Source organism: Triplophysa rosa, linkage group LG15 (genome assembly GCF_024868665.1).
Source record: "Triplophysa rosa linkage group LG15, Trosa_1v2, whole genome shotgun sequence".
In the NCBI taxonomy this organism is placed as follows: domain Eukaryota; kingdom Metazoa; phylum Chordata; class Actinopteri; order Cypriniformes; family Nemacheilidae; genus Triplophysa; species Triplophysa rosa.
The window spans coordinates 4,255,436-4,272,436 of record NC_079904.1 but is presented as its reverse complement, the minus strand read 5'-3'; the positions used below and the strand labels follow the sequence as shown (position 1 = coordinate 4,272,436).

Sequence of the window (17,001 nt, the reverse complement as noted above, 5' to 3'; positions counted from 1 at the left end):
TTTAACAAACAGTAGACACATAAAGTGAAATCGTGTCAAAAACGAAAAGCACACATGACCTATTGTTAACTTATTTGGTAATTTCTTTGGCTCTTGTCAAGCAAAATAAAGGTGTGTGAGTACTCTGCAGGCAGTATTTGATTTAAGGTGCTGCATACAAACATTGCACACAATAATTTTGTCATGTTGTGTCTTGCACATCAGCAAACAGAGCCAGGACAGCTAGATGAGCATCACAGCTGGTTGGCAGCTTTGCATTTCTTCAAGAGAGTTGCTTGCAGTGCCAGACTTCAATAATTAAAGCAAAAAAGCAGTCGTCAACCTGCTGTGTTAGTAATCAGTACAAATGTAAAATCTACTAGTTTGTTGTTAAAAAGTGTGCCGGTTACCATATGCTCATTGTTTTCTTGTCTTTTTCAAGTTTGTGATTCATATTAGCATTAGAACCTTAATTTGCTGCATTATTTTTTTCTTTCTTTTCATGCCGTTGCATAATGTTTGGTGAAAAAAATCTGTGCATAATTCTGTGTGAACCTGTAGCTTTGAGTTGAAAATACAGTCAGAGTCATAGGGCCCTGTGAAATCTGTTTTATTTTTTTCCTAAATCCCATTTCTTGTTCTAGATTCCTTGTTTTCCATTTTTTTACTGTACAATAGTAAGTAATATATTTGCCCACATAAAAAAAAAACACTTCAGTAAACTATAGTATTCACTTACAAACTATATTAAAACCCTACAGTGGATACTTTTTAACCATACAGTACATTCTATTTTTACTTTTTTTTCCAGGTCTACTTAAATTTAAGTACTATTTTTAATAAAGTACTATTTTTATAATTTTACTAGCACATTAGCTTCCATTTACTAAAGTAAATAATTCTAAGTGGTCGAATTATAAAGAAATCTAAGGGGTAAATGTGGGTGTTATAACTTATTCAAGTTAACCATACTTTTATTTTGACGGGTCGCCGCAAAGGTTGTTTGACAGGAGCTTCAATGCAGTTGAAAGCTCCACACGAGCATTACACGTGCAGTACACGCAATCTAACCACTTGAAATACAGACACGCAAAACAAGCAGATTATTTAAACCGCATCTGAATAATTCTTAAGTTATTCATAGCACTATTTGCATTTTGTTAGCTGTTCAGCGCTACTTTGTGATTAAGAATCGGGGGTGCAAACTTGTCACCTTTCGGTGAAATTCGCCGTTTTCACCTTGAAATAGGTCATTCACGTGAATCGTGTAGATCTGTAAAAAAAATCGTGGGGGGGTCATCGGTCGTCGTCGTCGTATCTGCGAGTCATCTGTCTCATGTCACCTGTAGCGTTTTTTTCCCCTGTTGGCAAAGTGATGGACCCGCCCTACTCTGCCTCTGATTGGCTCACCTTAATGTTCTTTCCCTCATCATCCAACCAATCTCACTCCTGAAACCTCACTTTCAGACGCTGCAGGCAACTGTCCATATTTCCAGAGGCTACGTAAAACCAGTGTTGCCAAGTTGGCGACTTTGTCACTAGATTTAGCGATTTTCAGACCCCTTTAGCAACTTATTTTTCAAAAAGCGACTAGCGACAAATCTAGCTACTTTCTGAATGAGCCTTGGCGACTTAGCGAAACATTGTGCTTCTCGTCTATTGCTCCGCGAGAGCGAGTTTTTGCTTTCCCAGCGCAGCACCGCCTCTGTTCAGTGAGCGGCAGGGAGAAGCAGCACATTCAGTTCAGACCGCACTGACGCGTGAACGAGAGAACGAGAGAGGCATGTACAAACAGTGTTTACAAGAACTAATCACTTATTGACCTTGTTTGAGCATTTATGATTTAAAACGCGATGACTGTATGGACACATGAACACAAACGGACTTTAGCTGTTCAACGAAAGTGACTGCTAGTTTTAAGTGGTTGAGTTCACTCACTATTACAGAGTTTTTTATGTCTGCCAACAGAAACAGAAAAATAAGTCATTAAGAGCCTATTTATTGTGCATTTGGGTGTATTGTTTTAATATAATACTGTATACAACCGCTCAGAGAGTAGAGATATGAAGCAGACCTGAAGCGCTTAGCTTGTCAGATAATACGTGATGACGTCACTGATATGCAAACTAGCGCGTGACGTCATCTGGCGACATTTAGCGACTTTTCAGGTAGGCTTTAGCTACTTTCCATTGAAAAGAGTTGGCAACACTGCGTAAAACATGAAGGAACAAGCTAACGGTAAGCAACTTATTTTTGAAGTAAATGATGGTTAGATTAGCCTGTTTGTAGCCAGCTAAATTAAGTTCGCTAGAGAGCTGGACGGAATGCATTTGTATCTGCTGTAAATTATGGTGTTCCAGTTTAAATTGTGATTACCGCGTGAGGCTGGGGTTATTATTTATTTATTTATTTTTTGGCGCGAGGCTGCTGTTGTGATAGCAATGAAGATTGTAAGTTACGTTATCGCCACAGTAGGTCGCTAACGTTACCCTTTGCAAAAATGCTTCTCAGTCTCAACCTTAACATTTGCCTCGCATATCAGTAAGCTATTACTCTGACATGAAGTCGATTTGAGAACTGTTCGACCTACAAGTAAAGCACAGCGTGTAATGTACAGTAATATTAGTATCACTCAGCTCAAGTGTCAGCCTGTAGCAGCCTGTTTCATGATGGAGAAACACCTCACGTTTAGCCCGTCAGCTGCTTCAAAAATTTTGAGTGCTTAAATGAAGATTTACAGTGGTTTATTTGCCCTGACTACGTTCATGTAACATCTTAACAACAATCCTTGTTGATTTTAGACCGTAGTTGTCGCTCAAACGTTTTTTAATCATATAAAGGTGTTTATTCTTGAATGGTGCACTGCAAAAAATGCTTTCCTACTTAGAGTTTTTGTCTTGTTTTCTAGTCCAAATATCTGAAAATTCTTAAATCAAGAAGCATTTTCTAGCCAAGTAAAAATTATTGTCTTGTTTTCAGGAAAAAAAGTCACCATTAAGTGAGTTTTACCTTAAAACAAGCAAAATAATCTGCCAATGGGGTAAGCAAAATAATCTTAAACAAGATTTTGACGTTTGGTTTATTTTTTTCTGAAAAAAAAAGATTTGATTTAAGAATTATTAAATATTTGGACTGGAAAAAGACCAAAATGTAAGAAAAGCATTTTTTGCAGCGTGTTACATTTTCTCCCTATAAACTTTGTTTGACTTGCCTTTGCGTGTGAAATGTGCTATGTGAATTAACTTGCCTTTACCTATGTTGGCATTTAACTAGTGGGGCGGGGCTCGGGGCGGGGTTTAGTTTGTCACCTTTTTCACCCCTGACGAGTTTGCACTCCTGAAGAATACATTTGCCAGATTCCCAGCCATTCCGTGTTATACAGCAAATTCCATTTTTATGCCTGGATTCCGCGATTCCATTCACGCTTTCCGCATTGCGGAAATCATTGGGTCCTAAAATCATGAGTGTTTGGCCCACATGCTTGAACACTTTAAGCCGCGGTGTTCGCCCCAAACCTGTTTTTTTGCTTTTACTCTCTTTTTGCTAAAAATCAGTTCCCATGAGTAATGCTTCTTTTAGTTCACAGCTTTTCTGTGCTCTTCACAGTTTTCTCAGGCCAGAGACCAAAGCTGCTGACACTTAGCAGGAGATGTCTTCTACTGGCTAATATTTTTACTTGGCCTGCCAACATTTTCACTTAGAATTTAGCTGTTTTAGCAACGTATTTAACAACATATTTTTATTTTAAAAGCATAAACCGGTTTGCAAAGTATTAGTGATTCGACAAGTTTTTGTTATAAAACTTACCAAAGAGTGAACCAAAAGAGTGTAAAAGTAAACCATAAGAGTGATTGAGCATTTTAGTTGCGTTTTATGCTAATGCTGAGTCATCTAAAATGGTCTATAATCTCCTTATCTTAACACAGACTTCCCTTCACTTGCGAGAATTGTATTTGCAGCCATGCTTTGTTTGCTCTCTGCAGAGTTTTCCTCCTGGCAGAGGCATTAGTGACCATATCTCTGAGTCTCTGAAGTCTTTATCATAAAGCCATCGCTACATTAGGCTACAGCTGGGTTCTAATCCTAAAGGTATACCCACAGGATGTCTTCTAAAATGATTTGTTGTCATATTTATCCACAGGAAGCCTCAAAGGTGCCACCATTGTGGATGCACTGGACACGCTCTACATCATGGAGATGTATGACGAATTTGAGGCTGCCACAGAGTGGGTGGAGAGGAACCTGGATTTCAACATGGTAAGACCCATCTCAAGATGCTTCTTTTTGATGCATCCATCATTTGTTAGAATTTTTGATTGGTTTTCATTCTTATGGCTTCTACTTTGCTTTAAATAACTTGAATAATAAATTGGATTCAATCAGAATAATGACTTTTTGGTGAGGGTTTTATACTTGAATTTATAAATGTGAATTGCGCTCCAGTCTGGATGGAACAGGTCAGGCTTAGCTCTTCTGGGAGAGTCAGGCCTTTTAGCATCACTGCTTTTTATTCAGCCAATAGGGCTCTGACTTATGGGTCTGGTAATGCGCAAGCAGACTCTCCACATCTGCCAGGCATCAAATAATATATCTGCTTTTTTCCCTTTTCGCTTGCTTCATTTGTTGGTACGAAATTGTATTTCCACACTCTCTGACACTAGTCTTTGTATTCATGAATTTATGACTTACAGTTCAGTCCAGATGTTTTTTTGTTTTTTAACATTATGATATGACCCACTTATATCATGACGACAAAGAATCACATTTTCCTTTATTTAATAAGATAAAAGTACTTGATGTTCTATCCAAAAAGCGGCTGTCAGAACTTTATAGTGAGTCAACCCCTGTTGAAAGCAACTTTTGATACTTTGTCAGGCATGACGGATAAAGACATAAATATAGTGATGCCTTTTAGATATTCAGAAACTACAATTCAATCACAATGAGGTTGTAAAAAGCAGGTTAGATGCTATTTTCACTAAACATTAAAAGATATGTTTTGGCACAAAAATTTACCTAAAAATATGAAGTAATAAATATTTGTGATTGATCCTGTTTGCATCTTTGTGTCGTTTATGTAATAATCCCATGAACACAAAACGTGCACAATGAAGTAATTTTTCTTCTTCTATTTGATATTATCTATTCTCTGTATTAAAGTAATTTTCATTTTTTCTGTTAGTTAGGAATCGGAAATCCTCGTACATCATAGCGATTCGATTTAAGGCAAAAAAAGTAGAAAACATAGAGCCCAATGCTTTAATGAGGAGTGTTAAACAACTTTTAATTGAAAGGCTTTTCTTTCTACCCTCAAGCAATTCCAACAATAAAAGAGCCAACGAAAAGCCCATGTGAATCAGTTATTAATATTCAGCTCGTTTTTGGAATACTAAACAACTCATGTTTGATGTACAAAATTCTCTTCAGCAGAGAAACATTTGCCGTTGTTGCCAAGTTTAGTTGTACGTTCTTTGTTTGACCTCTGCTGTCATCGGGTTATCTGTCATCAGCTAAAATGTGTTAGCGGTTATCGGTGGATCAGGCTTACATTATTGTGTAGGCTTTCGTCCAAAGTACTGATCCAAATCAGGTCAAAGGTTTTCTTGAAGCTTTCCAATTTGTTTGGTTATTTTAAGAGCTATGATTAATCTTTGCACAAACTTGAGGTTTGGCAAGCCCAATATTTTAGTGTCTCCGTCCAACGTTTGGATTTATCAGGTCATTCCATTTTTAGAGGTAGCTTCCTGAATCCTTATTAGCACCATCAGTTGTTTTACAAGTTTTGATCAGATTGCATTACAGTGATATCATACCCTGGGCCAGAAGTAAGAGAGTAGCTCGCTTTATCAACAGCCCCGATCTCTTTTCTTTTACACTGCGGGTTTGTTTTATTCCTGTAAGAAGCCAGCATTCATTGAAGGTCAGATTCGCTGAATGCTTTAAAAAACAGCTATACTTCAGTGACCACAAATCCCAACTGGACACAACCCGGGTGAGATAACCTTTCAGAGCCCTAACAGATAGAGACATTATACCGCTTGTGGATCGAAGAAACTCATCAAAAGCTTATAAATAGAAACTCTCGTCTCTTTTTATATAATAAAATCTTACCAGACAGACACATGCCATTAGACACTGAAGCCAAGAGGCTTGTTGCCCAATAGCTACTTCACTAATGGTGCAGGCTATTCATCTGCGCAATGTGTCCTGTTGCATTCATTTATTTTCTTTTTACGTATTGCAGATTTGTTACAGATACTGTAAGGAGCTACTGAAATAGCCATATCTTATTCTTCAAGTGTTATTTTTCCTCCTCAATATCGGATTCAGTTAACTTTTACACTGAAGACCTTCGCAATTCACATAATTGCAAGTCTGTCGATTCCCCATTGACTCTTGAATTCCCATAGACTTTTTACATATTCATGTGCACAGGGGAAAGATTTCACATGACTCATAAGTGACCTTCTGTAGCACCTCGGTGAGTTTTTGCCAGATTATTCGGGGGGATTTTTGACATATTTTTTGTTTTACACACGTCAGTCAAACTGACTGCAGGGCTCTGGGAGTTTACCAGGTTTTACTATTTACACCAGCGGGATCTTCAGTCTGTACGACCGAGGAGCATTGTTTACCAGAACATTTCAATTCCTTTTTTTATTCAGCTTCCCTTTTTTCCCAAATTTGACATGTACAAGGAAGCATTTGTCTTTGATTTTCGGTACCAGTTTCTGACAGGTCCCTCAAAGACGCACAAAAAGGTCACAGGATCACTTTGGAAACACCCGGTGCCCAGTTGCAGTTGGAAACGTTTAAGCAATTGAGAAGAGGCTATCCATAACGGCTCTAACCACCCCGAGACAGTGGCCATTTATCTTTCCCAAAGTGCCTGATCTGGTCCCAAACCGGATATTTACAAATGCGATGCAAAATGTTTCTCTGCTGTGCCGTCCATGCACCTTTAGGAAATTGTTTCGATGGTAAACGATAACACTCACCTACGCGAAGCGATAAGCGGGCTGTTATGGTTTGGTTGCCTGGAGACGGGGCAGAGATGTAAATATCTTACCTCATAAACCATTAGGCAAGACCGCAGATGTCTTGCTGTGGTCAGACTGTTTAATGGTATATGACAAAGGCTAAGTGAGACTAGCGGTTTTTAATTCACAGTAAGTGACGTACTGCATGTTGCTTTAATACTATAATATTATTAAATTCCTCTTAATTTTTTTTGTTATAAAATAACCCTTTAATCAGTAATCATGGTTTTCCAGATCCACAAAAAATATCTAGACTTACATTTTACTCCACTGTGAGCTTGTTTTTTTCCCTCAATCCCAGAAGTCTTATCAGCTTTTCAGTTTTATTGTTTTTTTGTTGCTTTGTTTTGTGTGTGTGATGGGTGTTTTTTGAAGTACACTCACTTTATTCTTTTTTTACAGTTTGCAGTTCAAGGTAAGCCAGCTGCAGTGTTTTTATGAGCTTAAATATTCACGTCCTCTTTTGTTTTCCTGTTTTCCTTTTATTACCTCAGAATGCTGAAATCTCGGTCTTTGAAGTGAACATCCGTTTCGTCGGAGGGCTGCTGTCCGCCTATTATCTCTCAGGCAAAGAGGTACGTAAACCTTGAGTGCAGATACAGATATTCTTCAATGCTCCGCCACAATCAATGTGTGTGCTCTTAGCCAGAGCTTTTGATATGCAAGCTACCTTCAGGCAGCGTGTCAATTATAGCCGGCGTGAATTTGTACTCAAGTCCTACACACTTAAACACTGTTTTTTTCTGAATCTATGTGTGCATCTGTTGGAAATATGTGACATTTAAAGTTGGGAGGGCATGATACACCTCTCAGGAGAGGCTTGAAGGCCGCAGGTTGGTCTGCTCCCGGTGGTCCGGCTGTTTGCCCGGACATTGAGCCAAGTCAAACAAACACACACACTCCATCTTCCCACTTAGAGTTCATTCCAAGTCCCCATGTATCCAAAAAGCTCTGTGTGCACTCTGATAAATTGAAAGCCTTTTGAAAACAAAAGATGCCGGAAACTGGACTGTGACCTGTGAAGTGCACACGCGAAGGCAATTCCAAGCGTTCATTGAATCAGGCTAATGCAGAACTTCGCTCATATTTCCAATCTGCCCTCTTGTAAATTAGATTTTCCCAGCAGCATCTGGCAGAATGTGAAGGATCTGATTCAAATAGAAAGAGTGGCATTTTTGGACGATACTCTTGGCTTTATCCCTGTAGCCGACAGCAAATGTACTCTTAGTGATAATACAAGCTCTCATTTGTGCGGTGCAGAAGAGAGATTTGTCCAGGGGAGGGGGGACAGGAGCATTGTGAGAGCTTCATCAGGCATGTACTCGTGTGGCATTACCATAGTGAGGCAGACCCTTCAGCAGAACATCTGTCTTTCATCTCCACAGTGACCCTCCCCTTTGCTACCACTGAATAGCTGAAGTAGCGCTGCAGAATTCCCTCTGTGTCAGTAACGTTTCCCTACAGGGGACTACAGGGGACTTTGTGTGCCGCTTTTAGGAGCTATTACCAAAATAATGAATTTGCTGAAGTATTTGCTTTTAGTAGTAGAAGCTTTTAGTAGTTTAGTGGTGATTAGCTCCCTTAAAGGGATAGGTTATCCAAATCATCATTTATTCATCATCAAATCCATCATGTCATTGAAAATTGGTATAGACCACTTTGCAAGATGTCCACTTCCGGTTTCAGTTTTTATTTTTTATTAGTGTTCTTTTTTTAGTCTTACATGTATAATTAAACCGTAAAGATATTTGTTTAACATTTTAAACCAGTTATAAATATTCTGTTTGTTGTATTTTGTTCAAACACTGTAGTGTTAAAGAACTGAAACAGGAAGTTTTTCTGGACCAGCGTTGTTTACATCATCCGAAGAGGTCTATGACTCTTTCTTCTGTGGAACACACAAAAAATTCTCTCTGCTTTTGTGGTTTGTACTTTCTTCTGGAATATCTTTTTTGTGTTCTGCAGAAGAAAGAAAACCATACAGGTTTGGAATGACTAGTAACTACTGAAAGAATTTTCATTCATAACTGTCCCTTTAAGGCGTACTTTTCCATTATATATTTTTTGTATTAAATTGTATTTCACAATTTTCTCGTAAAAACCTTTTTAGTCTATTATGTTCTATTCTATATTAATATTTTTTCTTGACATTTTCATCAGTGCAACATGTTTCTTGTTTAAAGCTTTAACTTTTGCCTTTATATTGTTTGCACAGAGCGTCAGAGGAAGCACATGTGACAGATGACATAACACATGTTTGCTTCTTTGTTGACAGCCAACAGTTGATTGTTAGATGTTGCTTCAGTTAACAGTTCTGTGTTCTACGCTCCCTCGATGTAAATAGCTTAACCGTGATATAAATCTTTAAACGCTACATTATTGTTCTCTCAGCAAGACGCACAGGCCCGTTTCATCACAGTGTATTGACTTGGAAGGCATAGCATACCTAATCGCTGAATAGGGCAGCACAGAGTCCAGGTTTCAAGCACAGGACTGATGAAAGTCCTTCAGTGTAGTAATCTCAGACACTCAGCATAATGAGACGCCCTCCTACCTACCTATCATAATGTGTGCCCTGAAGTGAGAAATGTTGATTAGAAAAGATGGGCTTCAGGTAGCCCGTCACATTGTTAAGCCACAGAAGGATCTTTGTGAATGTGTCTGGCTTAAATTCTAACCGGGCTTTGAAAAATGTAATCTTTTGGAGACCGAACCCATTATAGGATTCCGCTAAAGCTGCATGGCTAAGTCATCACTGGAGGATGAAGTTGTGTTTTTTTATTGCTGTGCCTTAGATATGTTCCGCCTTTTTGGGAGGCTTTATATCGATAACATCAAAGCTGTCAGGTCAGAGAGACAATGACGTAGCCCGTTTCTCATTGCCCCTTGAATTCACACGCACAAAACGAGTAGCTTGGTTTAGTGTAGGTGGTGGACGGAGGGTTAAAATTAAACAGTGATGCAATTTCTTCTCTGATGACTCCAGTGCCTTGGCTGGCACTCAAAGCAAGCCTCGGTGCTTTGATGAATCTTTCATCGTCTTGAGAGACGGCCTTCATGCAAATCCTCAAAGCGCTTCAGAAACCGACGACGTTTGCCGTGATTTAGGCCTGCTCCGGTTTTACTCCCCTCCACGATGAGAGGATTAATCCTGGTCTGATATATTTGTGCGTTATTTACGCCCGGACGGTTTTCCATCACTGACGTGAAGATCCCGTGACAGAGCCACCTGTCAGAACACAGCACTTAACTCCTTAATGGATCACGTATTGATTTTTTTTCGTTCTTTTGTGCTGTAATTCATTTTACATCAATCTCATCTGTGGGCTTGTGTGCTGTGTACATGCAGGGGTGGTATAGCTTTCTTCTTGTCAGAGATCAGGAATGCCACAAATGCTTATTTTCATTCCAACTTTATTATAGTTTATGCTTCTTCACATTGATAATTAAGAACAACATGAGCGTTTATCTTAAATCACTAATTCACCCAAAGAAGAAAATGTTCTTTTTTTATGTCATTTTCTCATTGTCTAAGTGAACTTGGCATTGGAGGTGTGAGTTCATAGAGTCCCGTTTTCCACACACATATTACGGTTATTGAAGCAATCAAAACTGTAAGAGATTTATCTCTAGAGCCTTGATGAAAGAACCACTATTATGCCTTATTACGTTTTTGAAATAATATGTTTATTGCAAATTTGTCGTATAGCAGAGCTCTCCAAAGCCAAAGTCATTAAATGATTATGTGCACAGCTGGAGTTTCAGACCTGAAGACAGCTACACTACGGGTGACTGCCATTAAACTCAGTTATAGCTCTTGATCTTTAATGCTTGAACTAAAATCTCACATGCAGGACTCCAGTCTCACGTGCAGTTCTACAGATGGTAGCACCATTGGGGTGCAATTACAGAAGATATTGCATATATTGACCTGAATTGAGACTCCTAAGCAGATTGTTTTCCTCTAAATTCACTTTTACAACAGAACTGTTTTACACAGAAGAAAAGCTGATAGTTTGGTTCACATAACTTTCCATTTTGCTTGTGGCATATTTGCACATGTCACAAGGCGCCTTTCCTCCCTCTTTTGCAGAAATTGAGAGAATGGTTGGAACTACATATCAACTGTTAAATTGCTAGTTTAGTTAAGTTTTAGGTTGTTTTTGGTAATATGCAAAGGACATGTTTATAATTTTCCCAGTGCTAGCCAGCACTGAAAATCCATACTGTTGAGCCCTGCTGATCTGAGGTATAAACTGGCGAGTCGTATAAGTTCTTTTATTGGGTTATAAGTTTTTACTAAAACTATTCGACTAAGCCCACAACCTTATAGTTTGTCATTGCGTAGCATATTCCAAACAGTGTCAATCTGATATAGCTGCTTAAAAGACATAAATGGAGGAATTCTGAAGTGTTCGCTTGCGCTCTGCGGGCAGGGTATTGCTGCATAAATGATGCTATCAGTTAGGGCTGTGCAACAATTAATCGATTAATCGCATTAAGAATATGTCTGCTGATTTTGTATTTATAAAGACATATATGTACACGTACTGTATATATTTTAAAATGTATAATAAAAATCTATAAATGTTTATATATATTTTAAATGATATATAAATATAAATAAATGCATCTAAATATTATAATATTTGTGTGTGTATATGTTTATAAATACAAAATTAATATGCACCTTACATAGACATACAGTATATTATGTAAACGCAAACTTTTATTCTGGATGCGATTAATCGTTGCAAAGCCTTACCATCAGTACTAATAATCATAACATCTGTTTCATCATAACTATGGTCCAGACATGCCCGCAGTCTCCTCTGCATCTCTCTGACACAGTCCATACATTCTATAGGAAAGGACCGGGGTGCAATGTGTGTATTATGTGCAGTGTTGAGTAAGTTACTCTGAAAAAGTAATTAATTACTATTTACTAATTACACATTCAATAGTGTAATTAGATTACTGTACAAATTACTCTCTACAAAAAGTATTTAAATACTTATTACTAATTACTTTCTATGTCTTATATCAACCTTGATTAGTTAAGTGAGTCAAGGATAGACATAAAACGACTCTCAATTCATTCAAATAAATCATATAAAACTACATAAAGTACAATTATTAACTGACTTGTATAACAAATGTGAGAGATACATTAATGCATGCATTTTAAAGTTAGATTTTGAATTTTAATGTCAATTCCACTATTGTATACATTACACAATATTTAATTCAGTTACATCAGAAGTAACTGTAATTTAATTACAGAACAAAAAAGAGTAATCCCTTACTTTACTTTTTAAAGGGAAAAGTAATTAAATTACAGTAAGTAATTACTTAGTAACTAGTTACACCCAACACTGATTATGTGCTGTTCTTTCTGAGAGGTTTCCTCCATTACCAAGTGTATTACAACTCATTAGCAGTCACTGGGCCGATGGGTCATTATGTTTTTCCCTGAAATGATTAAAAATGCATTTGACTTGTTTACAGTGAGGCAGAGGAAATTAATCATCTTAACTCCAAGTCCAGAGTCGTGCGTTTCTGTCAAGAGACATCGCTACTGTAAATACCTGCCACACACTTTTGTCGTCCGTTAAACAATACATAAGTCGCCGCGTACATCTTTAATGCCGGCACGCTGTGCTGAGTGACACTGCTATTGTGTACGGTCCGCATAATGCGAATGCCATTCTTCGCCTAACAAAGAACCGTCTATGAGGTGTTTAATGCGGCATTTTCAATTACGCAAATTTGCCCGTTTCTTGGTTTCAAATTGTTTGCGGCACTGTATTTAGCGTGATGGAAGTCATATGGCGATTAACACGACGCCTGTTGCCAGCTGTGCTGAGCCACAACAGCAATTTGACTGCAACAAGCAGAGAAATGAAACTTTAGGGAGTGTCGCATGAAAGCAACATTATTCACTTGATCTTGAATGCATAATTTTTCTCTTGCTCGGAGGTAAATTACTTGTTTTCCGCTCGTTTCTGCGAATACCCCAGACGCCGGTGCACCTGCTATTAGCAAAAGATCTTCCCTCCTCTGATAGAGCATGACAAGCAATTTCCTCTGTACGATATGGGGCCCTGCAACACGGGGCCTCATGTTGGCTCACAAAACAAGACAGTTTGCTTTATTTCCAGCTTCTAGCTGGGACCACTCGGTGTAAACTGTGGTGTAGTTATTTTGTGCGTGTCACAAATGAGAAATAAACACAGAACTTTGTTGCAAAAAAAGCCATTTCTATTGAAGCTTAAAGGCCTGTGAAGCCTTTAAAAGGCAGCACATGGCCTCTCACGTTAACCTTAAAAACGTGAGCGGCGGTGATAAGTGGCGATAAGTGCCGGTATTCTGGTCTGTGATCTTGATCCGCCTCTCCACGGGCCTTTTTTTAAACGGTGCATTAGATGTAAAAAAAGTGCAAAGAGCTCCAGCTGTCAATTATTTTCCCCTCATTTTAGCTCTTCCGGCTCAACTACAGCTAGATCTATCATTGTCCCATCAAGCACCTCAACTCTTTCTCCTCTTTTTACAGATGGATGCAGTTCAAAGTGAGATCTGTTTCTACTGAAAGATCTTTGTTCTTTTTGAAGCAGCACATGCACTTGCACCCAGAGGTGATTGACAGAGGAATAAATGTGTACTGTGTTACAGAAAGATAATTGATGTTTGCCGATGCATATTCGGAGACTCGTGCCTCGTGCCTTCTGTGACATTCGGTGTGGCAAGAATTAGCTCAGTTGGCTCTGATGTCACTCATGCTGATAATCATTATTACAAATGCTTTGTTTTGTTGTACATATTGCACATTTAGCTGCAAAAATTGAGTGTCAAAAATATGTGAGTTGAAAAGAAAAGAGTGCCACTTGAGACTTGAGTTTTAATCCGGTAACGACCAGGTACGTTGAAGGGTTTCACCCACATAATGGCCTGTTTGTGTTAATAATGTTGTGAGCTTGGTCAAGCAGTTAATCAGTGTTATAAAAGATGTTCCTGAGCATTGAGCAACCTAAGCCAAATCAATTAGTTTTTCTATATTAGCAAAGATGAGTTGCTGCTCGCCCTCTCGCATGGCATTTCGGTTCCCTGCGGGTTGGCTTTTCCCCTATTAAAAGCAAGGTCAATTTATCTACACCCCCATGGAGTTTCTTTAAATCAGCTTGTTGGGTTCAGAAATGTAAAACAGGGGCCATACATAAAGAAAATGATGTTTCTTTTACAGCGTATGGCATCCGAGTGCTGTGAAAACATATTAGACTCATAAGTGTATGACAGGAATAGTATATATTTTATGAATTATGAAGTTGAGAACAAGCCTAGCAGGGGAAGAAAGCAAAGCTAAGAGAAACCTCAGGAGAGGGATATGCTCTCAGGCTTTGTGCTTCTGTCGGTCTCTAGTACATTTGCAGCGAGAGGCAGGGCTATCAACACTGAGAGATGAAGAGCAGGATTCTGGCCTCCGTGGATTTCATCAGATTGCTGCCTCATCGTGTTTTCTATAGGCAACAGATGTCAGCACCGGGACGTCCTAATTAGGTTATCTGTCATTGTTAATAAGCATTCATTTTAATTGTGCTGCTTCTGATTTTTTTTGCTAAAATAATATCCCCAGTATGCAGATTGATGTGTTGTACCATTGGCATCCATGACAAATTATTAGCATTTATTTATTAGCATTTTATCTGTGAGTTTGTCTAAGTGCTAAAATAATTGCAGATCGGTCCAACAGTATTAAATAATTGCATTTTGGCAGAACAATTTAAAATAACTATTTTGAACAAATTTGAAAATTCTGTTATTATTTAATCCAAATATTTAGTTGGGTATATATTCTGCCAGCAGGACATTAAACAGGAAGTGTTTGTCAGAACTAGCAAAATGTTTTGCGAGATATCTCACAAAACTCTTGCATTCTCTCGCAAACATATTTGCGTTATCTCGCAAAACTTTTGCATTCCCTCGCAAACACATTTGCGTTATCTCACAAAACATTTTGCGAGTTCTGACAAACACTAGCTCCGTACATAAACTTTGGTCTATAGTCGAAGATTCCCGGACCAATAACTCGTGAGCTAATTGTTCTTATAACACAAATGACACCTCATTCTATGTAACGTAAACAATGAATTTTAACTTAATTTTCCACAAATCGAGCCTTGTATTGATCTCAGGCGGGAGCTGAGACAAGACCGAAGGGATCGTCTGTAAAGTGCAAAACCCGAAGATCATTAGGCTACGAAAAATAGTCATTAACTTCAGTGCTACATACTGTAGTATAACTAAAACCAGTTTAAATTCAGCAGGAGAGCATTAATGTGTAAACTGAATTTGCTGAGACCACAGTGTGTAACACATAACAGTGTTAAGTTATTAATGACTATTTTTGTAGTAACGCTTTTCGGATTTACAGTTTCTTTGGACTTGTCCATGTCGCCTGCTCATATAGAGATCAATTTATATTCTCGTTTTGAGGAAGACTAGGTTGTAGATCATTGTCTAAGGAATTATGTGTTATTTTTGTTATAACAACGTTTAGCTCATGAGTTATTGGTCATTGTTAATGTACGGAGCGGGACAACAGGACTTTTGAATGTTTTGCGAGATAACGCAAATATGTTTGCGAGAGAACGCAAAAGCTTGAAAAAATTGTTTCTCTTCCCTTTCATACTTTTTCCACCCCATGTCCCTAAAAGGGCTCCGTAGTACGGTTTATTTGTCAACTCCCCAAATGCTCATAGAAAGTACAAACCCGATTCCAAAAAAGTTGGGACACTGTACAAATTGTGAATAAGAAAGGAATGCAATAATTTACGAATCTAATAAACTTATATTCTATTCACAATAGAATATAGATAACATATCAAATGTTGAAAGTCAGACATTTTGAAATGTCATGCCAAATATTGGCTCATTTTGGATTTCATGAGAGCTACACATTCCAAAAAAGTTGGGACAGGTAGCAATAAGAGGCAGGAAAGTTAAATGTACATATAAGGAACAGCTGGAGGACCAATTTGCAACTTATTAGGTCAATTGGCAACATGATTGGGTATAAAAAGAGCCTCTCAGAGTGGCAGTGTCTCTCAGAAGTCAAGATGGGCAGAGGATCACCTATTCCCCCAATGCTGAGGCGAAAAATAGTGGAGCAATATCAGAAAGGAGTTTCTCAGAGAAAAATTGCAAAGAGTTTGAAGTTATCATCATCTACAGTGCATAATATCATCCAAAGATTCAGAGAATCTGGAACAATCTCTGTGCGTAAGGGTCAAGGCCGGAAAACCATACTGGATGCCCGTGATCTTCGGGCCCTTAGACGGCACTGCATCACATACAGGAATGCTACTGTAATGGAAATCACAACATGGGCTCAGGAATACTTCCAGAAAACATTGTCGGTGAACACAATCCACCGTGCCATTCGCCGTTGCCGGCTAAAACTCTATAGGTCAAAAAAGAAGCCATATCTAAACATGATCCAGAAGCGCAGGCGTTTTCTCTGGGCCAAGGCTCATTTAAAATGGACTGTGGCAAAGTGGAAAACTGTTCTGTGGTCAGACAAATCAAAATTTGAAGTTCTTTTTGGAAAACTGGGATGCCATGTCATCCGGACTAAAGAGGACAAGGACAACCCAAGTTGTTATCAGCGCTCAGTTCAGAAGCCTGCATCTCTGATGGTATGGGGTTGCATGAGTGCGTGTGGCATGGGCAGCTTACACATCTGGAAAGGCACCATCAATGCTGAAAGGTATATCCAAGTTCTAGAACAACATATGCTCCCATCCAGACGTCGTCTCTTTCAGGGAAGACCTTGCATTTTCCAACATGACAATGCCAGACCACATACTGCATCAATTACAACATCACGGCTGCGTAGAAGAAGGATCCGGGTACTGAAATGGCCAGCCTGCAGTCCAGATCTTTCACCCATAGAAAACATTTGGCGCATCATAAAGAGGAAGATGCG

At 38.6% G+C, this 17,001-nt stretch overlaps 1 protein-coding gene across 1 annotated transcript in view; it reads left to right on the top strand.

Annotated features, from left to right (window-relative positions):
• The window catches only part of man1a1 (mannosidase, alpha, class 1A, member 1), an 85,007-nt gene that overhangs the window by 30,409 nt on the left and 37,597 nt on the right, over nucleotides 1-17,001 (top strand). The window contains exons 3-4 of the mRNA XM_057352878.1: nucleotides 4,121-4,236; nucleotides 7,514-7,594. Coding sequence (XP_057208861.1) covers nucleotides 4,121-4,236; nucleotides 7,514-7,594 — 197 coding nt within the window. The remainder of the gene's footprint in view (nucleotides 1-4,120; nucleotides 4,237-7,513; nucleotides 7,595-17,001) is intronic.